The sequence below is a fragment of the Choloepus didactylus genome, chromosome 8 (assembly GCF_015220235.1).
Source record: "Choloepus didactylus isolate mChoDid1 chromosome 8, mChoDid1.pri, whole genome shotgun sequence".
NCBI lineage: Eukaryota > Metazoa > Chordata > Mammalia > Pilosa > Megalonychidae > Choloepus > Choloepus didactylus.
In genome coordinates this window covers 23,986,986-24,011,705 of record NC_051314.1, presented here as the reverse complement: position 1 = coordinate 24,011,705, position 24,720 = coordinate 23,986,986, and the positions used below count along the sequence as shown (strand labels likewise).

At 37.6% G+C, this 24,720-nt stretch overlaps 1 protein-coding gene across 1 annotated transcript in view; it reads left to right on the top strand.

Moving 5' to 3' along the window:
- WASHC4 (WASH complex subunit 4) overlaps positions 1–24,720 on the top strand; it is a 143,127-nt gene that overhangs the window by 2,165 nt on the left and 116,242 nt on the right. Inside the window, 5 exon segments of the mRNA XM_037847856.1 lie at positions 839–978; positions 5,444–5,497; positions 5,602–5,667; positions 6,379–6,424; positions 7,352–7,419. Coding sequence (XP_037703784.1) covers positions 839–978; positions 5,444–5,497; positions 5,602–5,667; positions 6,379–6,424; positions 7,352–7,419 — 374 coding nt within the window.

The window sequence follows — 24,720 nt, the reverse complement described above, 5'->3', positions numbered from 1 at the left end:
AAGATTGAATAAAATAGTCACACCAGTAAAAAAATTGAGTTGAATTTGAATTTGCTGCCTTTGAGAATAAGTAATGAATCTATGAATTAGCTGAAACATTTACTTTGATTTTGTTGATTAGACCCACCGTCCAGTTTATTGCAATGATCTTAGAGTCATCTAGTATTATGTTGAGTCTCTAAATATCAGCACAGTATTCTCTACTTAGCCAGATTTCTTTACGGGTTTTTCCAACCTTATTACAATAATGAAATAATTAGATAAAATATCTTCTTAAATATTGGACTTTACAGGAATAATATTCATTATGATGAATCAAGTCTAAAACCTCCATTTAAAATAGAATCAGTAGGTGTATTTTTAAACAGATCATGTGTATAGAATTAAGAATTACATTTTTAAATTTGCTTCTGTGACAACACAGATGTTTTTGCAACCTTATCAGTTCATGAATATTTCTTTATGCAAAAGAGCTGTTTGCAACTAAAACATAGAATCAGACATTGTGTTGTCTAAGGCATTTATTCTCATTGTTTAAAAGCCCTAGATTGTGGGGTAAAGGGCTAGAGATTTTTTTGTAATATTTTGGTTTTAAGATTATATCTTTGCAAATGATAACATCTACTGCTTTTAAAATGATTTGATCTAGTAGGAGAAGATTGAAAGCTGAATTATTCTGTTTAACTTTGAAACTTTATTTTCAAGAACATCAGACATTCTGAAGTAATAAATATAACAATACTTAGTGTATAATTTGTGACTTTGAGGTTATTTGTAGTAAATGTCCTGTAACACATTACTTGTACTTATTACATACTGTTTTAAAATTTAAATTTAGAAATTCATGCTGAAGTCCAACTTAAGAATTATGGGAAATTTCTTGAGGAGTATACATCTCAATTGAGAAGAATTGAAGATGCCCTGGATGACTCAATTGGAGATGTTTGGGATTTCAATCTTGATCCAATAGCATTAAAGGTTTGATTTTGTTTTATTTTTTTACTTATGTGTATATTTTCAGGACATAGTATATCTTGAAAACATTTTTTAAAATTGAAATATATTTTTTATTATTTAGAATTTAAAGTGCTAAAAGAAACTTGGAAAAAATTAATTTAGTCCATAGTTTGCAATAGGTACATTTTTTCCATATACTTCTCTATTGTTAACTCCTTGTAATAGTGTTGTAATCTGCTCTAGTTTATGAAACAACTTTTTTATATTTGTGCAGTTAATCACGGACATTGTCTACCACAAAATTCATTGTATTATACATTCCCATGTTTTAACCTTCAGCTTTCCTTCTGGTGACAAGCATTACTCTAAACTTCCCTCTTTCACTACACTCACACATTTTAAAGAATGGCACTATTAGCATCAAAGAATGACAACAGACTCCAACTCTTTGAGTGAGCCTTTGTTTTTTGTCATCAAGAAAATGAAGAGAGTTGGAATAGAATATCCAGGTTTTATTTTTTCTTCTTATTGAAGTTATTTCACTTTGGAATACACAGATTTTGTGTACTGTTCAGTGAATTTTGCCCAATACATATATCCATGTAACTCATATCCCATTCAAGAAATAGAATGTTTCCATCATTTCCAGAAAGTTCCTTCATGCTATTTATGGGATCATAATATAGAAGTAATTTTTTTTAAATGTGTAAGTGAGTCACTCTTGCTGTGTTCCATTTTGAGGTTTTGCCATCTTGTACTATCTTTGAAACTGTAGTCTATTATCACTTAAATAATTACTGATATTTACTGAGCAGTTATTATATACCAGGTGTCCTGTCTTAAATCACATATTGACTTAAAAAAAAAAAAACAGTTTTATTGAAATATAATTCATATACCATTCCATTTACTCATTTAAGGTATACAGTTCAATGCCTTTTAGTATATTTATAGACTTGTACAACCATTATCATAATACATTTTAGAACATTTTCGTCACCTCAGAAAGAAATCCTGTGCCCATTAGTAGCCATTCTCCAGCCCTGCCTCCCTCCCTAGACCTAGACAACCACTAATGAATTTATTTTCTGTTTCCATAGATTTGCCTTTTCTGAACATTTCATATAATGGAATCGTACAATATGTGGTCCTTTGTGACTGGCTTCTTTCACTTAGCATAATGTTGTAGCATACATCAGTACTTCATTTCTTTTTATTGCCAAATAATATTCCATTGTATGACTATAACACATTTTATTTATCTGTTCAACATTTGATGAACATTTGGATTGTTTCCACTTTTTGGCTGTTGTGAATAATGCTGCTATGAACCTTCATTTACTAGTTTTTATATATGTACATATATATAAATTTTTTTTATTTCTCTTGGGAATATACCCAGCAATGAACTTGCAAGGTCATATGGTGACTCTTTATTTAACTTTTTGAGGAACTGCTAGACTGTTTTCCAAAGCAGCTGCATCATTATACATTCCTATCAGCACTGTATGAGATTTCCAATTTCTCCACATCCTTGCTAACCTTTGTTATTATCTGTCTTTTTAATTATAGTCATCCTGGTAGATGTAAAGTGTTATCTCATTATGGTTTTGATTTTCGTTTCCCTGATGCCTAATGATGTTGAGCATTTTTACATGTGCTTATTGGCCATTTGCATATCTTCTTCGGAGTAATGTCTATTCAGATCCTTTGTCCATTTTTAAAGTGTATTATTTGTCTTTTTGTTGTAGGACATTTATTGACTTTTAATTCTAACAGCCTTATATATAGGGTAGATGAAATATCGTCTCCATTTTACAAATGCAGAAACTTCAGGATAATGATGTTAAGTAATGTATTAGTTAGGGTTCTCTAGGGAAACAGAATCAACAAGAGCTATCCATAATTATAAGATTTGTAAAAGTGTCTCACACAACTGTGGGTGTGCACGAGTCCATATTCCGTAGGGCAGGCAGCAAACTGGCAACTCCAATGAAGATGTTCGATGAATTCCTCAGTCAGCGAACTTGCAACTTCAGTGAACGTGTTCAATGAACTCCTCAGGAAACAAACTGGGAACTTCAACGAACTCCTCAGGAAATGCTTTGCTGGTTAGCTGAAGAAGTGAAGGTCCTCTGTATGTCTCACTTAAAGTCTTCAACTGATTGGATTAAATCCAGCTGATTGCATTCTCTCATTGTGGAAAGATGCCCTTCATTGATGTAATCAATCACAGCTGCAGCCAATTGACTGATGATTTAATAAACCAGCCACAATTGTTCTTGCAGTAATGGTTAGGCCAGGGCTCTCTTGACCAGACACCTGGGTACCGTCACCTGGCCAAGTTGACACATGAACCTAACCATCACAAGTAACTTGTTGAATTAAGTTCTGCATCTAGTTAAGTGAAAAAGCCAGGAATGAATATCAGGTGGTTTGGCTCCTCCACCACTCTAAACTGCCTCTCTAATGCTTTACATATTTGAAAACTGAAGCTACTTCCTCTCACTCTTTTCTTTTGCAGACTGGATAATCTTAGTTTTCCTTTAAAAGTTTTCCACCAAATTTGTCCTTGTCTCTGGTTGTTCTTCAACACTTCTGTTAGAATCATTGTTTATAATACTGATACCAATCAAAAGTGGTGGGTTCTTTGCCTGGTGTGCTCACATGACCAATTCCTGAGACACCAGGGTTTCAAAGAGAGAAGGAGTTTATTGCTGGGTGTGAAGCAGGAGATCAGACAGCCTATGGGTCTAAAAATTATCTCCAAATGGCAGTAATTCTGATGATTTTACAGTATCAAAAGATTGGCAGGTTTTAGGATAATGAGCACAATGGCTAGAGATGACAAGGTTAGAGATGATCTAATTATTGAGCACCTGCAGATTGATTATATGCTTAGTGACAGAACATATGTAAGAAAATGGTGGCCTTAATATGATGATGAGCATGATTTTTAGTATTGTAATGAGGTTTAGGTTTTATAGGTTTAGTATTCAAACCTATAAACTTTAATATTTGTAAGTTAAAGTTTAAGTTACTGTGCATGTCAGGCAGGCCCGTTTTGGTTAGATCCAGTTTCCTTTATCTAGATTGCTTTGAAATTGGGGTGGGTTAGTTCTGGACTGACTCAAGACCCTTCCTTAATAAATATCAGGGGCTGTCTTTAGTGATCATAAGACTCTAAAGTTGAAAAACTGATAAAAGCAGTACAAGTTAGGGTCAGTCACAAGGGCACAAGATAAAGGCTGTACAGTTATTATCAGAGATCAAGGCAGCTGGATTACAGTTCGGAGATTTCAGTTATTTCCCTCCCTTTAATCCACCAGAAAGTAAAAAGAGATATCTATGTAATGATTCAGTAATCTTAATTGTCCCCTAAATCCTGAATTCTTGGTTACAATATATCCACTAGATAATTGTCATTTTCAATCTGTACTATCTCTGGAGGTAGTAAGTCTCATATATTTATCACTTGCCATTAAATTATATTTTTTATTTATTTAAAACTTGCTCCTGGGCTTTCATGGCCTCCATTAGTTATAATAAAATTCTGTGTTTGTCTCTGTCAGTTTTGTAAAAGCGGGAAGTCATCTCTCAGCTTTTATCTTCTCTGATAGAAGAGTTCTAATCATGCAAATTTTATCCTTACGTTGAAACATCTTCCCTCCCCTCTAGCCCCTCACTCTCCACCCTTGTTTTCTTTGGAACTTCTATTTAGTTTTATTATTGGGCAATTATTTTTTTTGTTGGTACTATACAGGGTATGTTGCTTAATATGGTGAAATCATAAACTCAGAAAAATCTCTGTAAACAAAAATCACACTCTAATGATAAAAAGTATATGTAATTTATCTATATACTTAATTGTTCGTGTGTAATCAGTGCCAAAGGGGAGATCTAAGACTACACTTAATAAAGAGATCACTAAAAGATGATGATGAGGAAGGCTTTCTGTATGAGGTAGAAATTGAGCTGGACTTAGATGATAAGTGAACTGCATACTATATTTTAAGTGTGTGTGAGCCATGGATTTATACAATATGTTTTCTCTTTTCTACCTTGTTCTTTTCTGTAAGATAACTTGTTTTGATCCTTTTAGCTACAATATCTTATTAAATTTATATTTGCAAGGCAAATTCCAAAACAATGAGAGGCCTTTTTCTGTGGTCATAATTAATGGAGTTTTATAATATTAGTATTACCTTTCCTTTTTTTGCACTGCCCTCATCATCAGCTACATTATGGCCTAGAGGCCAACTAAAGTCATTGCAACATGATTGTGTCCTGTTGGGGCCATTTCTTCCTGAACTTTTCTTATTATCCTGTCTTGAATTTGCCTTGAACAAAATAGATGGCATAATGCTGATGCTGAATACAGGGTTTAATGCAAGTTTAAAAAAATAGATCTCATCTCAATTTTTGAATTTAAAATTACAATGATTTTTCAAATGACAAAGAAATGTTATTTTCTTTATTCTTATAGCTTATACCTTATGAGCAGTCATCCCTCTTGGAACTCATAAAGACTGAAAACAAGGTACAGATTGCCAAACCTGAAAATCTGTTTTTAAAAATGTTTTTTAAAAAACAGCTATTGATTATAATTTACTTTTTCTTTTATATGTTTACTCGTGAATCTAGGTCTTAAACAAAGTTATCACTGTTTATGCTGCCCTTTGCTGTGAAATCAAGAAATTAAAATATGAGGTAATTATTTATGCTTTTGTCTAAAGACTTTAAAGGCAGATGATATAAAAGCAAATATGTGCCTATATATGTATAGTGTGCAATAAATATTTATTGACTGTTAAATGAATTATTTAAAATAATAGTAATAATAATGATTACTTACTATGTGGCAAACACGATGATAATTCTGTTAGTCCTGTAACAACCCAGGGAGGTTGATGAGGAATAGATGAGGAAACTGAGCTTAACATCTTATAATAGTAACAGTTTGGATCTAGGTCTGTATATCTCCAAAGTTTGTATTAACGGCCATATATGATGGCTTTCTAGATATAACTGACCTTATTTTTAAAGCTTTGAATCTTTAATATGCATTTAATTTTGTGTTTCCTTACCTTAGCAGTTAAACACTGGTAGAAGTTGGTAACACCATTCTTGTTTCTCTCCCTTTTGCCCTCTGTCTCCCATGAACTAATGGGATGAAATGGGACAGAGAGGTCGCATAAGACAATGAAAAGGCTAAAGAAACCAAGAAATAGCTTTGAGTAGCAGTAATATCATTGGTACTGGATAGATTGGATTTGTGTATATTGTAAGCAGTTTTTGAATTGAAGTAAATTTGTATATAAATGATGTAGTCTTTTGTTTATTAAATATGGAGAACTAAAAGAACATAGGAACTTAAAGTAACAGCTTTTAAAATTCTTTTATTATTATTTTTTTAATCAGGCCGAAACTAAATTTTATAATGGTCTCTTGTTTTATGGAGAAGGAGGTAAGTTTTAAAATTCTTAAATTGTAATGTGGTGATGCCTTTCTTGAGACTGAAGTGAAGAAAACATTAACAGATAATTCTAAGCCTCCCGTCTTAGTTTGCTCTGGTAAACTGAACAACTGAAATTTATTGTCTTGTGGTTTTGGAGGCTAGAAATCCAAAATCAGGGTCTTGATAGGGCCATGTTTTCTCCTGGAGTCTGTGGCATTCTGTGCTGACTGCCACAATCCTTGGGTTTCTTTGGCTTGCATCTCTGCCTCCATCATATGGTGATCTGTCTCTGTGGTCCCATTCTGTGGCTTTCTCTGACTGACTGCATTTGAATTTCTTTTCTTGTACAGGTTTCAGTCATACGGTTAAAGACCCACCCTGATTCAATTTGGCCTTGGTCTTCAAAGTTTCTATCATCAATGAGTTCATATTTTAACTAACTAAGAATATCTTCGAAGGTCTTTCTTACAAATGGGTTCACACCCGTAGGAACAGATTAAGACTTGAACCTGTCTTTATGGAGAACATGATTGAATTCCCAATACCTACCATCATTATATACTGTATTAGTATAAGAAAATAAGCATTCAAAGTATTTTGTTGACTTATTTGTGCGGTAAACAGGTGAAAAAAACCTGAGTGATGAAAGTATAGCAAATGCTCTAAAGTTGATTTGTGATATTTTTATGAGTTACAGAGTATTATAGCTAGATTAGAATTTTCCTTGAATTCATTTATCAGTGAGATAGATATTTCCTTTTAATTGTCACATTTATGATTGTCTCATTTTCTCTTCAGTATAAAAATTCTAGGTTTTACAATAGTATGCAGATTAGATGCCCTAATGAAAAAAAAAATCACTTTTTAAAATTTTTTGTTGTTGATTGAGTTTAAATTTAAAAACTGAAATAAAATTCCGTATGTTTCTTTTTAAAGCTACAGACTCCAGCATGGTGGAAGGTGATAGCCAAATTCAAATGGGGAGATTTATTTCATTCTTACAGGTAAATGATTTTTCCTTTCTGTTGAGCTTTATGTTTGAAGCCTTTGAGTAATTCACAAATAATTAAAAAGATATTTGAAGCCTTCACTTGCTCAGGATTTGTACCCTGAGGGTTGGGCACTTAATCAGCATTGGATTATAGTTTAGGAGATCATAACTACTGAAAGATTTTCATAGCAAAAGTGAAATAAGTATCAAAATAAGTTTATTTCTGTCATTTCATTTGTGAACAGTTTGTCACTCTGCTTTTTAAAATAATTTAAACTTTGTATAAAGTAGGAAAAAATATATTTCAGGAAAAGTTGTTAATGGTGACAAATTAAGCTGTATTAGCAATGATAGGCTGTTAAAAGAAGCATACTTGATGCCTCCAACCAAGCATTTCACTTTAGATATGCTCTTCATCACTGCAAAGTTTTAGTTATTATATGTCTTTTGGTTTAATTTTATCAGAAAAAGAAATAACTTTATTCCTCATACCCTAGCCCCCTTTATAAGGCAATGTGTTTACCATATTATGAAAAAATCAAAAGTTTGCAATTAAGAAAAAAAGACCCATACTTTCACCTACTGTGGAGATAATGTGCGTTACTTTTTGGGTCATTTGGGCTTAAGAAGTGATATGATAGCACACTTGACACTCTCTTTTCTATCTTGTTTGTTTGTTTTGTTTTTTACATTTTTCTTTATTAAAGAAGTTATTTATAGAATAATGAAGTATAAAATACAGGATTCCCATATACCACCCTATGATTAAGATCTTGCACTGGTGTGGAACATTTTTACAATTGATGACAGCACATTTTTATAATTGTACTATTAATTTAAAAACCTGTTACCATATATACAATCTGTTCTGTTACCACATATACAACCTAATATTTCCCCTTTTAATCACATTCAGATATATGTTTCAGTGCTGTTAATTGTGTTCACAATGTTGTGCTACCATTACCACCACCAAAACATTACCATCATTCCCAATAGGAACCTTATATATTTTAAACTTTTATTTCCTATTCCAGATACCCCATTCCCTGGTACCCTGTATTCTAGATTCTGAACCTATGAGTTAGCTCATTCTAATTATTTCAAATCAGAAAGGTCATACAATATTTACCCTTTTGTGTCTGGCATATTTCAGTTGACATGATGTCTTCAAGGTTCATCTATGTTGCATGTATCTGGACTTAATTCCTTTTTGTGGCTGAATAATATTCCATTGTATGTATATACCACATTTTGTTAAACCATTCATCAGTTGATGGACATTTGGGTTGCTTCCATGTTTTGGCAATTGTGAATAATGCCTCTGTGAACATCAGTGTGCAAATATCTGAGTCCCTGCTTTCAGTTCTTTTGTGTATCTACCTAGTAGCGTGATTGCTGGGTCTTATGGTAGTTCTATGCTCAGCTTCCTGAGGAAGTGCCAAACTGTCTTCTGCAGTGGCTGTGCTTTTTTATGTTGCTACCAGCATTGATTGAATGTTCCTATTTCTCCACATGCTCTCCAACACTTGTTATTTTCTGTTTTTCTTAATAACACCCATTCTAATGGGTATGAAATGGTATCTCATTGTGGTTTTTTTTGTTTGGTTTTGTTTACATTTTTTATTGTGAACTATATATACAGAAAAGTGATAACTTTCAAAATACGATTTACAGGTAGAGAGCAAATTTCAAAGAATGTTATAGGTTACAGTTCTTCAATTTCAGTTATTTCCTTATTGTGAAGTATAACATATATACAGAAAGGTGATAATTTTCAAAGTACAATTTAACAAGTAGCTATAGAGCAAATTTCAAAGCATGTTATAGGTTACACTTCCACAGATATATAATCCCATAAATGAACTATCATCACCCCTGTCCATTCCCGTACCTTTAAGTTCACCCTCATTAACATGTCTGTACATATTAGGTAATCATTCCCCCTTCACTAGCTTCTGTCTATCTCTAGGTCCTCTATGTTCTACATTATAAGACTGATTTTACATTTTTCAGGGAGTTCATATTAGGGGAAAGATACATTACCTCTACTTTTGTGTCTGATTTACTTTACTCAGTATTGTGTCTTCAGGGTTCATCCACATTTTCATGTTGCAGGACCTTGTTCCTTCTTACTGCTGCATAGTATTCCATTGTATGTATATACCATATTTTGTTTATCTACTCGTCTTTGATGGACACTTGGATTGTTTCCTTCTCTTGGCAATTGTGAACAATGCCGCTGTGAACATCAGTGTGCAAATTTCTGTTTGTGTCACTGCTTTCAGATCTTCTGGGCATATACTGAGAAGTGGAATTGTGGGATCGTAGGGTAACTTGATATCTGTTTTTCTGAGGATCCGCCAAACTGTCTTCCACAACATCTGTATCTTTATTCAATCCCACCAGCAATGAATAAGTGTTTCAGTTTCTCCATATCCTCTCCAGTATTTGTAGTTTCTAGTTTGTTTAATGGCAGCCATTCTTATTGGTATGAGATGATATCTCACTGTGGTTTTGATTTGCGGTTCCCTAATAACTAGTTAAGGTGAACATTTTTTCATGTGTTTTTAACCATTCGTATTTCCTCCTTGGAGAAATGTCTTTTCATATCTTTTGCCCATTTTATAATTGGGCTGTTTATACTATTGTCATTGAGTTGTAGGATTTCTTTATATATGAAAGATATCAGTCTGTTATCAGATATATAGTTTCCAGATATTTTCTCCTATTTGTTGGCTACCTCTTCACCTTTTTGTCAGAAACCTTTGAGGTACAGAAGGTTTTGATTTTGAGGAGTTCACATTTATCTATTTTTTCTTTCGTTGCTTGTGCTTTGGGTGTCAAGTCTAAGAACTGACCTCCTAATACTAGGTCTTGAAGATGTTTCCCCACATTATCTTCTAGGAGTTTTATGATACTGTCTCTTATATTGAGGTCTTTGATACACTTGGAGTTAATTTTTGTATAGGGTGTGAGGTAGGTATCCTCTTTCATTTGTTTGGATATGGATATCCAGTTCTCCCAGCCCCATTTGTTAAAGAGACTGTTCTATCCCAGTTCATTGGATTTGGGGGCATTATCAAAAATCAGTTGACCGAAGATCTTGGGGTCTATTTCTGAATTCTCAATTTGATTCCATTGATTAATATGTCTGTCTTTGTGCCAATACCATGTTGTTTTGATTACTGTGGCTTTGTAGTTGGCTTCAAAGTCAGGAAGTGTAAGTCTTTCCACTTCATGCTTCCCTTTTTAGAATGTTTTTGACAATTCAAAGCCCCTTTCCCTTCCAAATAAATTTGATAACTAGCTTTTCCAAGTCTGCAAAATAGGTTGTTGGAATTTTGATTGTAATTGCATTGAATCTGTAGATCAGTTTGGGTAGAATTGACATCTTAACAACATTGAGCCTTCCTATCCTTGAATATATATTATCTTTCTCCTATTTAGGTCCTCTTAGATTTATTTTAATAAAGTTTTGTAATTTTGTGTAGAGGTCTTTTACATCCTTGGCTACATTTATTCCTAGGTACTTTAGATTTTTAGTTGCCGTTGTGAATGAAATTATTTTCTTGATTGCCTCTTCAGTTTGGTCATTAATAGTGTGTAGGAATATTTCTGACTTGCATATTAATCTTGTATCCTGCCACTTTGCTGAATTTGTTTATTAGCTCAAGTAGCTGTGTTGTTGATTTCTTAGGATTTTTCAAAGATACAAGCATATCAACTGCAAATAATGACAGTTTTACTACCTCTTTTTCAATTTGGATGCCTTTTATTGTCTTGCTAGATTGCTCTGGATAGAACTTCTAGCACAGTGTTGACTAACAGTGGTGGCAGTGGATATCCTTGTCTCATTTCTGATTTTAGGGGAAGGCTTTCAGTCTCTCACCATTGAGTACTATGCTGGCTGTGGGTTTTTTTCATATATCCTGTTTATCATATTGTGGAAGTTTCCTTCAGTTCCTACCTTTTGAAGAGTTTTTATCAAAAAAGGATGCTGAATTTTGTCGAATACTTTTTCAATGTCTATTGAGATTATCATTTGATTTTTCCCTTTTGATTTGTTAATGTGTTGTAATACTTTGATTTTTTTAGGTTGAGCCTTCTCAGAAAATGAACCCCACTTGCTTGCCTGGAATGAACCCCACTTGTTTGTGGTTTGTGATTCTTTTAATGTGCCTTTAGATTTGATTTGCATGTATTTAGTTGAGAATTTTTGCATCTATAATCATGAAAGAGATTGCTGTAGTTTTCGATTCTTGCAATATCTTTATATGGTTTTGGTATTAGAGTGATGCTAGCTTCATAATGAATTAGGTGGTGTTCTTTTTTCTTCAATTTTTTGAAAGAGTTTGAGCAGGAATTGTCAGTTCTTTTAGAAAGTTTGGTAAAATTCCACTGTGAAGCCATCTGGCCCTGGGCTTTTATTTGTAGGAAGATTTTTGATGACTGATTGGATTTCTTTACTTGCGATTGGTTTATTGATGTCTTCTCAGGTCAGTCTAGGTTGTTCATGTGTTTCCAGGAAATTATCGATTTCCTCTTAGTTGTCTAGTTTGTTTATGATTGTTATTTACAATTGTTATTTCTTCTTGTTGTATTGTCCCTTTTATTAATATATAGTGTCCTTCTTTGTCACCTATGTCATCTTTGCATTTAAATTCTTTATTGTCTGATATTACTATAGCTATCCCTGCTTTCCTTTGGCTGCAGCTTGTATGGAATATGTTTTTTTTTCCCATCCTTTCACTTTTAATCTCTTTGTGCTGTGGGGTCTAAGATGAGTCTCTTGTAAGCAACATATCTATGGGTCATACTTTTTAATCCATTCTGCCACTCTGTATCTTTTAACTGGAGAGTTTAAGCCATTCACATTCAGAGTTATTACTGGGAGTTCTTGAAACCAGCCATCTTATCCTTTGGTTTTTAGTTGTCACATCTATTCCCCACCCTTCTTCTTTTTCCCTTTAAGTTACCCTACTAATATGTTTCAGTTCTGTGCCCTTATCCAGACCTCTCTCTTTCTGTTTTTCTCAGCCGATAGAACTCCTTTTAGTATTTCTTGCAGGGCAGGTCTCTTGTTAACAAATTCTCTCTGCGTTTGTTTGTGAAAATTTTAAACTCTCCTTCAGTTTTGAAGGAGAGCTTTGCTGGATAAAGAATTCTTGGCTGGCAATTTTTCTCTTTCAGAATCTTAAATATGTTATACCACTGCCTTCTCGCCTCCATGGTGCCCACTGCATAGTTAGTACTTAGTCTTATGTGGTTTCCTTGTATGTGGTGAATTGCTTCTCTCTTGCTGCTTTCAGGACTTCCTCCTTCTCTTTATTTTTTTTATTTTTTTTTTTTTTTAAATCATCATTTTATTGAGATATATTCACATACCACGCAGCCACACAAAACAAATTGTACTTTCGATTGTTTACAGTACCACCACATAGCTGTACACCCATCACCCAAATCAATCCCTGACACCCCCATTAGCACACACACAAAAATAACAAGAATAATAATTAGAGTGAAAAAGAGCAATTGAAGCAAAAAAGAACACTGGGTACCTTTGTCTGTTTGTTTCCTTCCCCTACTTTTCTACACATCCATCCATAAACTAGACAAAGTGGAGTTTGGTCCTTATGGCATTCCCAATCCCACTGTCACCCCTCATAAGCTACATTTTTATACAACTGTCTTTGAGATTCATGGGTTCTGGGTTGTAGTTTAATAGTTTCAGGTATCCGCCACCAGCTACCCCAATTCTTTAGAACCTAAAAAAGGTTGTCTAAAGTGTGCATAAGAGTGCCCACCAGAGTGATCTCTCGGCTCGTTTTGGAATCTCTCTGCCACCGAAGCTCACCTCACTTCCCCCCACATCCCCCCTTTGGCCAAGAAGATGTTCTCCATCCCACGATGCCGGGTCTACACTCCTCCCCGGGAGTCATACTCCACGTTGCCAGGGAGATTCACTTCCCTGGGTGTCTGATCCCACGTAGGGGGGAGGGCAGTGATTTCACCTTTCAAGTTGCCTTAGCCAGAGAGAGAGGGCCACATCTGAGCAACAAAGAGGCACTCAGGAGGAGACTCCCAGGCACAAATACAGGGAGGCCTAGCCTCTCCTTTGCAGCAACCGTCTTCCCAAGGGTAAAACCCATGGTAGAGGGCTCAACCCATCAAACCACCAGTCCCCTATGTCTGTGGTCATGTTAGCAACCATGGAGGTGGGGTAGGCGAATACCCCTGCATTCTCCACAGGCTCCTCAAGGGGGCACTACATCTTTTTTTTTTTTTTCCTTGTTTGTCTTTTTTCTTTTTTTTTTTTTTTTAACTTTCCCTTCTTTTTTAAATCAACTGTATGAAAAAAAAAGTTAAAAAGAAAACAAACATACAATAAAAGAACATTTCAAAGAGACCATAACAAGGGAGTAAGTAAAAGACAACTAACCTAAGATAACTGCTTAACTTCCAACATGTTCCTACTTTACCCCAAGAAAGTTACATAATATAGCAACATTTCAGTGAACTTGTTCCTACTACATCCATCAGAAATTAACAGACCATAGTCATTTCTGGGCATCCCCAGAACGTTAAATAGCTTATCTGTTCTTCTTGGATTATTGTTCCCCCTTCCTTAATTGCTCTCTACTGCTAGTTCCCCTACATTCTACTTTATAAACCATTTGTTTTACATTTTTCAAAGTTCACATTAGTGGTAGCATATAATATTTCTCTTTTTGTGCCTGGCTTATTTCGCTCAGCATTATGTCTTCAAGGTTCATCCATGTTGTCATATGTTTCACGAGATCGTTCCTTCTTACTGCCGCGTAGTATTCCATCGTGTGTATATACCACATTTTATTTATCCACTCATCTGTTGAAGGACATTTGGGTTGTTTCCATCTCTTGGCAATTGTGAATAATGCTGCTATGAACATTGGCGTGCAGATATCTGTTCGTGTCACTGCTTTCCGATCTTCCGGGTATATACCGAGAAGTGCAATCGCCGGATCGAATGGTAGCTCTATATCTAGTTTTTTAAGGAACTGCCAGACTGACTTCCAGAGTGGCTGAACCATTATACAGTCCCACCAACAATGAATAAGAGTTCCAATTTCTCCACATCCCCTCCAGCATTTGTAGTTTCCTGTTTGTTTAATGGCAGCCATTCTAACCGGTGTTAGATGGTATCTCATTGTGGTCTTAATTTGCATCTCTCTAATAGCTAGTGAAGCTGAACATTTTTTCATGTGTTTCTTGGCCATTTGTATTTCCTCTTCAGAGAAGTGTCTTTTCATATCTTTTGCCCATTTTATAATTGGGCTGTCTGTACTATTGTCATTGAGTTGTAGGATTTCTTTGTATATGCAAGATATCAGTCTTTTGTCAGATACATGGTTTCCAAAAATTTTTTCCCATTGAGTTGGCTGCCTCTTTACCTTTTTGAGAAATTCCTTTGAGGTGCAGAAACTTCTAAGCTTGAGGAGTTCCCATTTATCTGTTTTCTCTTTTGTTGCTTGTGCTTTGGGTGTAAAGTCTAGGAAGTGGCCTCCTAATACAAGGTCTTGAAGATGTTTTCCTACATTATCTTCTAGGAGTTTTATGGTACTTTCTTTTATATTGAGATCTTTGGTCCATTTTGAGTTAATTTTTGTGTAGGGGGTGAGGTAGGGGTCCTCTTTCATTCTTTTGGATATGGATATCCAACTCTCCCAGCCCCATTTGTTGAAAAGACCATTATGGCTCAGTTCGGTGACTTTGGGGGCCTTATCAAAGATCAGTCGGCCATAGATCTGAGGGTCTATCTCTGAATTCTCAATTCGATTCCATTGATCTATATGTCTATCTTTGTGCCAGTACCATGCTGTTTTGGCAACTGTGGCTTTATAATAAGCTTCAAAGTCAGGGAGTGTAAGTCCTCCCACTTCGTTTTTCTTTTTTAGAGTGTCTTTAGCAATTCGAGGCATCTTCCCTTTCCAAATAAATTTGATAACTAGCTTTTCCAAGTCTGCAAAGTAGGTTGTTGGAATTTTGATTGGGATTGCATTGAATCTGTAGATGAGTTTGGGTAGAATTGACATCTTAATGACATTTAGCCTTCCTATCCATGAACATGGAATATTTTTCCATCTTTTAAGGTCCCCTTCTATTTCTTCTAGTAGAGTTATGTAGTTTTCTTTGTATAGGTCTTTTACATCTTTGGTTAAGTTTATTCCTAGGTACTTGATTTTTTTAGTTGCTATTGAAAATGGTATCTTTTTCTTGAGTGTCTCTTCAGTTTCTTCATTTCTAGCATATAGAAACATTACTGACTTATGTGCATTAATCTTGTATCCCGCTACTTTGCTAAATTTGTTTATTAGCTCTAGTAGGTGTATCGTCGATTTCTCAGGGTTTTCTAGATATAAGATCATATCATCTGCAAACAATGACAGTTTTACTTCTTCTTTTCCAATTTGGATGCCTTTTATTTCTTTGTCTTGCCGGATTGCCCTGGCTAGCACTTCCAGCACAATGTTGAATAACAGTGGTGACAGCGGGCATCCTTGTCTTGTTCCTGATCTTAGAGGGAAGGCTTTCAGTCTCTCACCATTGAGTACTATGCTGGCTGTGGGTTTTTCATATATGCTCTTTATCATGTTGAGGAAGTTTCCTTCAATTCCTACCTTTTGAAGTGTTTTTATCAAAAAGGGATGTTGGATTTTGTCAAATGCTTTTTCAGCATCCATTGAGATGATCAATTGATTTTTCCCTTTTGACTTGTTAATGTGTTGTAATACATTGATTGTTTTTCTTATGTTGAACCATCCTTGCATGCCTGGAATGAACCCCACTTGGTCATGGTGTATGATTTTTTTAATGTGTCTTTGGATTCGATTTGCAAGTATTTTGTTGAGGATTTTTGCATCTATATTCATTAGGGAGATTGGCCGGTAGTTTTCCTTTTTTGTAGCATCTTTGCCTGGTTTTGGTATTAGATTGATGTTAGCTTCATAAAATGAGTTAGGTAGTGTTCCATTTTCTTCAATGTTTTGAAAGAGTTTGAGTAAGATTGGTGTCAGTTCTTTCTGGAAAGTTTGGTAGAATTCCCCTGTGAAGCCATCTGGCCCTGGGCATTTATTTGTGGGAAGATTTTTGATGACTGATTGGATCTCTTTGCTTGTGATGGGTTGGTTGAGGTCTTCTATTTCTTCTCTGGTCAGTCTAGGTTGTTCATATGTTTCCAGGAAATTGTCCATTTCTTCTACATTATCCAGTTTGTTGCCATACAGTTGTTCATAATATCCTCTTATAATTTTTTTAATTTCTTCAGGATCTGCAGTTATGTCACCTTTTTCATTCATTATTTTGTATATATGGGTCTTCTCTCTTTTTGATTTTGTCAGTCTAGCTAGGGGCTTGTCAATCTTGTTGATCTTCTCAAAGACCCAAGTTTTGGTGATATTTATCCTCTCTATTGTTTTTTTGTTCTCTATGTCATTTATTTCTGCTTTAATCCTTGTTATTTCTTTTCTTGTACTTGGTTTAGGATTGGTTTGCTGTTCATTTTCTAGCTTCTTCAGTTGATCCATTAGTTCTTTGATTTTGGCTCTTTCTTCCTTTTTAATATATGCGTTTAGTGCTATAAATTTCCCCCTCAGCACTGCTTTTGCTGCATCCCATAGGTTTTGGTATGTTGTGTTCTCATTTTCATTCGTCTCTATATATTTAGCAATTTCTCTTGCTATTTCTTCTTTAACCCACTGATTGTTTAGGAGTGTGTTGTTTAACCTCCAGGTATTTGCGAATTTTCTAAGTCTCTGATGTTTATTGACCTCCAATTGTACTCCACCGTGGTCAGAGAATGTGCCTCGAACAATCCCAATCTTTTTAAATTTATTGAGGCTTGTTTTATGTCCCAGCACATGATCCACTCTGGAGAAAGTTCCGTGAGCACTAGAAAAGTATGTGCATCCTGGTGACCTGGGATGCAATGTCCTGTAGATGTCTGTTAAATCTAATTCATTTATCAGATTGTTTAGGTTTTCAACCTCCTTATTGGTCCCCCGTCTGGCCGACCCATCTATAGGAGAGAGTGATGTGTTGAAGTCTCCCACAATTATTGTGGAAACATCAATTGCTTCCTTTAGTTTTGCCAGTGTTTCTCCCATGTATTTTGTGGCACCTTGATTGGGTGCATAGACATTTACGATTGTTATTTCTTCTTGCTGAACCGCCCCCTTTATTAGTATGTAGTGGCCTTCCCCGTCTCTCAAAACATCCCCGCATTTGAAGTCTATTTCACCCGAGACTAACATCGCCACACCTGCTTTCCCCTGGCTGCAGCCCGCACGAAATATTTTTTTCCATCCTTTCACTTTCAGTTTCTTTGTGTCCCTGTGTCTAAGATGAGCCTCCCGCATGCAACATATTGATGGTTCATTTTTTTTGATCCATTCTGCGAATCTGTATCCCCTAATTGGGGAGTTTAATCCACCTACACCCAACGTTAAAACCGTGAAGGCATTTCTTGACTCGGCCATCCCATCCCCTGGTCCATGCCTGCCATATTTTTCCCTCTCTCTATTAATATCCTTTATTGTACCCATACCGAATCTCTTTAGTACTGAACCCCTCTCCAAGTCTCTCTGTCCTGTCTTTGTTTCTCTGTCTGTAGGGCTCCCTTCAGTATCTCCAGTAGGGCAGGTCTCTTGTTAGCAAATTCTCTCAGCATTTCTTTGTCTGTGGAAAATTTAAGCTCTCCCTCAAATTTGAAGGAGAGCTTTGCTGGATAAAGTATTCTTGGCTGGAAATTCCTCTCACTCAGAATTTTAAATATATTGTGCCACTGCCTTCTTGGCTCCATGGTGGCTGCTGAGTAGTCACTACTTAGCCTTATGCTGTTTCCTTTGTATGTGGTGAATTGCTTTTCTCTTGCTGTTTTCAGAACTTGCTCCTTCTCTTCTGTGTTTGACAGTGTGATCAGTATATGTCTCGGAGTGGGTTTTTTTGGATTTATTCTATTTGGAGTTCGCTGAGCATTTATGATTTGTGTATTTATGTTGTTCAGAAGATTTGGGAAGTTTTCCCCAACAATTTCTTTGAATACTCTTCCTAGACCTTTACCCTTTTCTTCCCCTTCTGGGACACCAATGAGTCTTATATTCGGACGTTTCATATTATCTATCATATCCCTGAGGTCCATTTCGAGTTTTTCAATTTTTTTCCCCATTCTTTCTTTTATGCTTTCATTTTCCATTCTGTCATCTTCCAGGTCACTGATTCGTTGTTCAACTTCCTCTAGTCTTGTACTATGAGTGTCCAGAATCTTTTTAATTTGGTCAACAGTTTCTTTAATTTCCATAAGATCATCCATTTTTTTATTTAGTCTTGCAATGTCTTCTTTATGCTCCTCCAGCGTCCTCTTGATTTCCTTCATATCCCGTACTATGGTCTCACTGTTCATCTCCAGTTCTTTGAGTAGCTGCTCTAGGTGCTGTGTCTCTTCTGGTCTTTTGATTTGGGTGCTTGGGCTTGGGTTATCCATATCGTCTGGTTTTTTCATATGCTTTATAATTTTCTGTTGTTTTTGGCCTCGTGGCATTTGCTGAACTTGATAGGGTTCTTTTAGGGTTTGTAGACATATTGAAGTCCTTATCTCTAATTTATGAGATCTACAGCTTCGTGGAGTACACTTTCTCTAACTAACCAGCAGGTGGCATCCACGAGCCACCTGTTCTCCACAAGCCAGTTCTCCCCTGCTTAGCCTTTTTGGTGAGTGGGGGAGTGAGTCTTGTGGGGCCCAATTGGTGTCCCAAGCTTGCGTGTGTAGTTGGTGTTGCCTGCCCTGTATGTGGGGCGTGTTTCTGGGCAGTCGGGGAGGGGGGGTGGCCCTAACAATCAAATCTCCCTGATGATCCTAGAGTTTTAAAGCTGCTGCAATAGTCTAATCCTTCAGTTCAGTCCTGCCACAGTTTGTCTCTGCCACTGACCCACAAGTCTTTGGTATTGGCGTATGGCTCCTGAGACTTGCAAGTGGGCCCCTCTTCCAGGCTGTGCACCCCGGGTCCTCTGTTGAGGGATGACTGTGCTATGTCACAGGTGAGTGCCGTCCCCCCAGGGCAGTTCTGGGCTGCTGGGCTGTGTAGGGAGGCTCCCAGTGTGCTCAAATGATGGCTGAATGGGGCTTTGTTAATTCACACTGCTCCACCTTCCCAGCTCTGGGACATTCAGCTGAGGTTGCAGGGAAGGCTAATGTCCACGCCCAGTTTTGTGGTGTGTGCCTGTTATTTGAAGCACTTCCGTCACACTGGGTTGTCTGGGGCAGCTCTGGGCTATGGGGCTGGCGATGGGCAGGAGTGTTTCCTGTCCACCAGGATGGTAGCTGTGAGCGGACACCCCCCTTTTCTTGGGAAGTTGTGTTGTTTAGTGAATTTTCTCAGCCACTGGATTATTGCCTTTTGTCTCAGAGCTCTCTTAGTTCTGCTCTTGACTTGACGTGCCCAAATTGCAATTCTTTGAAGCTTTATGTATTGGGCTTCTTAGAGTAATTGTTTTAGAAAAAGAAAAAAGGATTTAAAAAAAAAAAAAAAAAACGGTCCTCCTCAGAGATCTAATGGGTTATTGAAATGCTAATAGACCAAGCAACCAGGGCCATTAAGGAAAGGTCCACAGGGCAGAGAGATCAGCTTTGCTTTGGGATTTGCATATGCGCCTCAAGGCCTGAGCTCCGCCCTTCCCCTTTCTGTGTTCACCAGAACTCCAAAAATCCTCTGCTTTTATTTTGGAGTTTTTCGTGTTGTTTTTTTTCTATGCCTGTCTCCTCTCTGCTGGGCTGGCTGCTCTCAGAGTCTCTGGTGTCTGGTCTCAGTCTATCTATGGTTGGAGTTTGAATCAGTAGAATGAGTTTCCAATGAGAGCAGCCACTGCAGTTCTCCCTTCTCCTTCCCGGAGCTGACAGCCCCTCCTCCCCCGGGACTGAGCCTGGCAGGGAGGGGCGCGGGTCCCCTGGCCGCAAAAACTTACAGATTTCGCTGATCTCAGCAGTTCCACGTTTTCATGAGTGTTGTATGAAGTATGCCCAAAGACAGATTGCTCTGTGGTGTCCAGTCCACGCAGTTCCTGGCTTTTTACCTACTTTCCTGGAGGAGCAACTAAAACTTACAGCTCACCAGTCTGCCATCTTGCCCCGCCTCCTCCTCCTTCTCTTTAGCATTTGACAAACTGATGTGTCTCAGAAGGGGTCTATGTAGATTTATTCTGTTTGAGTTCATTGGGCTTCTTTGTTTTGCATAATTACGTCCTTTAGAAGGTTGGGAAATTTTCCCCAACTATGTCTTGAAACACTCTTCATAGCCCTTTTCTCTTCTCCTTCTGGGGCATCAGTGATTCTTATATTTGTGTGCTTCATGTTGTCCATCATTTTCCTGAGATCCATTTAAAATTTTTTGATTTTTTTCACAATTTAGTCTTTTGTGCACATGCATTCAGTTGATTGTCCTCTAGTTCACCTAGTCTTTCTTTTGCCTCTTTAAATCTGCTGTTGTGTGTCTCTAGTATATTTTCAGTTTGATCAACAGTATCTTTTATTTCCATAAGATCTGCTTTTTTGTGTGTGTGTTTTTTTTTAACTTATGCTTTCAAATTCTTCTTTATGCTCTTCTAGAGTCTTCTGATGTAATTTATGTCTTTAACTAACCTATTGAAGTTGTCTTGGAGATTTGTATGTACTTCTTTGATAAATTGCTCCACGTTTTGCATCTCCTCTGGCTTCTTAATTTGATCCTTTGACTTGTCTGTATCTTCTTGGGTCTTCATAGCTTTGTGATTTTCTGTGGAGTTTGGGGCATTTGCTTGTCTTGATAAGGTTATTTTGGGAAATGTAGGACTACCTGGACATTTATTTAAAGTTTGGAAGAACCACAGATTGCTAGAGTGCGTTATCCTATCTTCCTAGCACATGGCAGTCTTGAGCCACTTCTTCCCCGCAAGCCAGCTTTCCTCCAACTGTGCCTGCTTGCTGGACGGGGTCCAAACCAGGTGGAAGGCCAATCAGTGCACCAGTTCTCTGTGTGCACTGGGGATTGCTTGCCCTGGGGGGAGGGGGCAAGGTGTAGGGGTGGGCCTTGTGCAGTTCAGTAGAGGGTCTGCTTAAGGGCATCATGGGTCTGGTGATTCCTGGGCCTCTGAGTGGATCATTCTTGGGCTGTGGGGCTGTGCATCTCACCCTTCAGCTCAAACATGCCCTACTCCCTGCCCGCTGTGCGCCTGCGAGCCTCTGGGGTGGTGGATGGGTTCCTGGTACTTATGTGTGGTGACCTCTCCTATCCCCACCTCTCACCTGTGCATGCCGTGGGCTTTTGTGGAGGGAGAGTAAATGTGGTTAGCACAACTCTGCTATTTCCCAAGTTCCCTCACGGGAGTTCCTGGCCACGGGGCTGAGGTGGATTATCTCTTCAGTTAATTGCTGAGATGGGTGCATGGGAGTGGAGAGTTGCTTCTTCCCCTGCTTGGTCCCCGGTTCGCACCTGCCAACATCTGGCAGTGGTCCCAGTTGAGTAAATTCACCCTGTCCTTTCAGATGCAGTTTCTCTGCTTTTTAATCCAAGTCCCCATCACGTATTGTAGAGGTCCCTCTTTGGTCGCTTGTACCCTGAAACCGCTATCTTGGGTTTTCTGCCTTTTCTCTAGCTTCTTTCATGGAGGAGAAATTTGCTCTGCCTCATCTATTCTGCCATCTTCTTTGAAGTTCTCTGATGTATTCTTGAATTCAAATTGCCATTGGGATTTTCCAGGGGCCCTTAGAAGACCTAAGGTCGCTGTGGCCATCTTGCCTCAGTTGCAGATGCCGCACAAGCCCAACTCTTCTCCTCCTTCTAAGGTGTGATTACCTACTTTTGTCTGGAATGGTTCTGGTATTTTTAGGTGGCCCTTCCGTAACAGGTCAGAATCCTTGATGGTCTTCTCGTGGTGGCTCCTATTCTGCCCTCATTATGGTTTTGATTAACATTTCCCTGATGGGGAATGATGTTGTGCATTTTTTCATGTGCTTTTTGGCCATTTGTGTCTTTTCCTTGGAGAAGTGATGTCTGTTCAAATCTTTTGCCAATTGTGTTGTTTGTCTTTTTGTTGTTGTGTTGTAGGAGTTACATATCAAACGATACACTACAATAATACTGTCCTCTATAGTTACCCAATTGGTTACTTTTACTGCAGGTCTTTATTTGTTTATGCCGTTTTGAACTACTGTCTATTGTACTTGTTTATGCCGTTTTGAACTACTGTCTACTGTACTTTCCTTTCAGTCTGAAGAACTCCATTTAGCATTGCTTGTAGGGCAGGTCTAGTAATGATGAATTCTGTCAGCTTTTGTTTATCTAGGAATGTCTTAATCTCTCCCTCTTTTTTGAAAGAAAGTCTTCGTGGGCATAAAATTCTTTATGTTTTTATTGTTTTCTTTAAGCACTTTATGTATTTCAACATAGTGCCTTCTTGCCTCCATGGTTTCTGATGAGAAATCAGCACTCAATCTAATTTGGGCTCCCTTGTACATAACACATTGCTATTCTCTTGTAGCTTTCAGAATTCTTTACTTAAACTTTTGCATTTGATAGTGGTCAATATTTGACGGGTTGTATTGTTCTTCATATTCATCCTGTGTAGTGTTCTCTGGGCTTCTTGGTTGTCTATAGTCATATTTTTGGCTAAGTTTGGAAAGTTCTCTGTCACTATTTTTTTGCATATTCCTTCTGCCCCTTTCTCTCTTTCTTCTCCTTCTGGGACTCCCATAATACCTATATTGTATGTTTGATGGTGTCCCAGAGGTGTTTTTTTAGTCTTTGTTTGGTATGTCCACATTTTGGTCTTCTTTGGTGTTTTCTGGATTTTTTTCCATTTCTTTTAGATGGGCCTTCATTTCTTGTTTCTTTGTCTTATACTCTTTTGTTGCATACTGTACATTTTAATATTTTAAAATGTTAACTGTGATTTAACAGAGATGTCTGTTTCTTGATTTTGTAACCAGCTGGTGATAAGACAGAGAGTTTTTTGAGCTTCAGTCTTCCCATCATGTAGGTTTTCCTGAGGCAAATGCAGTGCTTTCTGTGCCTGTGTTTTGTCCTGGGCTTTTGCTTGTTAGTTGTTTTGGAGTTCCCTGTTTACAGGAGTTTGGTTGTTTGCTTTGGTTTCCAGGAGACAGACCTCTCTCTCTTGGGTGTTTGAAGCCGGCAAGCCTTTGCCCCTGTAGTTTTTTATATTCCTTCTGGTGTCTCAAGGTGCTTTTGCCTGGTGGGGAAATGCTGGGCCAAGGGGTCACTAGAGACTTTCTCAGGTCATTCTTTCCCAGGTGAAGCAGAACCAGGGACCCATGATGGGGTTGCAGACTGGCTGCAAGATGCCCTGGGGAAGTGGGTCAGGAAGGACACCAAGTGCTTTTTTCACTGCTTCCCAAAGTTGAGCTTTCTTGGCCTGTTGAGTAAATGCATCTTTTCAGTAACTGTCCCTGCAGCCCTGAGGAAGTATAATGTCTTTAAGTCTCCTTCACCATGGCTTTTGTCCAGGGTGGTTTGAAACAACAACCACTGCTGTATTTGTCCAAGGTGGGTTGAAACAATGATTGCACTCTATTCCAGTTTGCTAATGCTGCCATTTTGCAAAAGTGGATTGGCTTTTATAAAGGGGTTTATTTGGTTGCAAAGTTACAGTCTTAAGGCCATAAAGTGTCCGATGTAAGGCATCAACAGTAAGGGCATGTGGCTGGTGTCTGCTTGCTCCCAGGTTGCGTTTCAAAATGGCGTTCTCCAAAATGTCAGTGTCAGCTTTCAACGACCATCTTCAAAATGTGTCTCTCAGCTGCAGCTGCTCCTTTTGTGAACTCTTTTATAGGACTCCCGTGATTCAATTAAGACTTACCCTGAATGAGTGTGGTAACACCTCCATGGAAATTATCCGAAGTTCTCACCCACAGTTGAATGTCACATCTCCATGGAAACACTCAAAGGATTCCAGCCTAATCAACACTAATACATTGGCTCCCACAAGATAGCATTAAAGAACATGGCTTTTTCTTGGGGACATAATATATCTAAATTGGCATACCCTCAGAGCTGGTTCCCTAGTGATCTGAAGTTGCTAATCAAAGCTTTGATCAATGATTGACTGTGCCTACCACTGCTCTTTAGGAAGAGAATTTTCATGTTCTTTTCTGTCACAAGTGAGTTAGCCAGGGGCTGGACTCCACAGCAGCCTCCTGCAAGAGTGGGGAAAGGGCGCTGGTAGCCACCTTGTGGAAAGAGCAGTTTACTGTTCTTAACCTTAATTTATCTATCTTTTCCTCCCACTT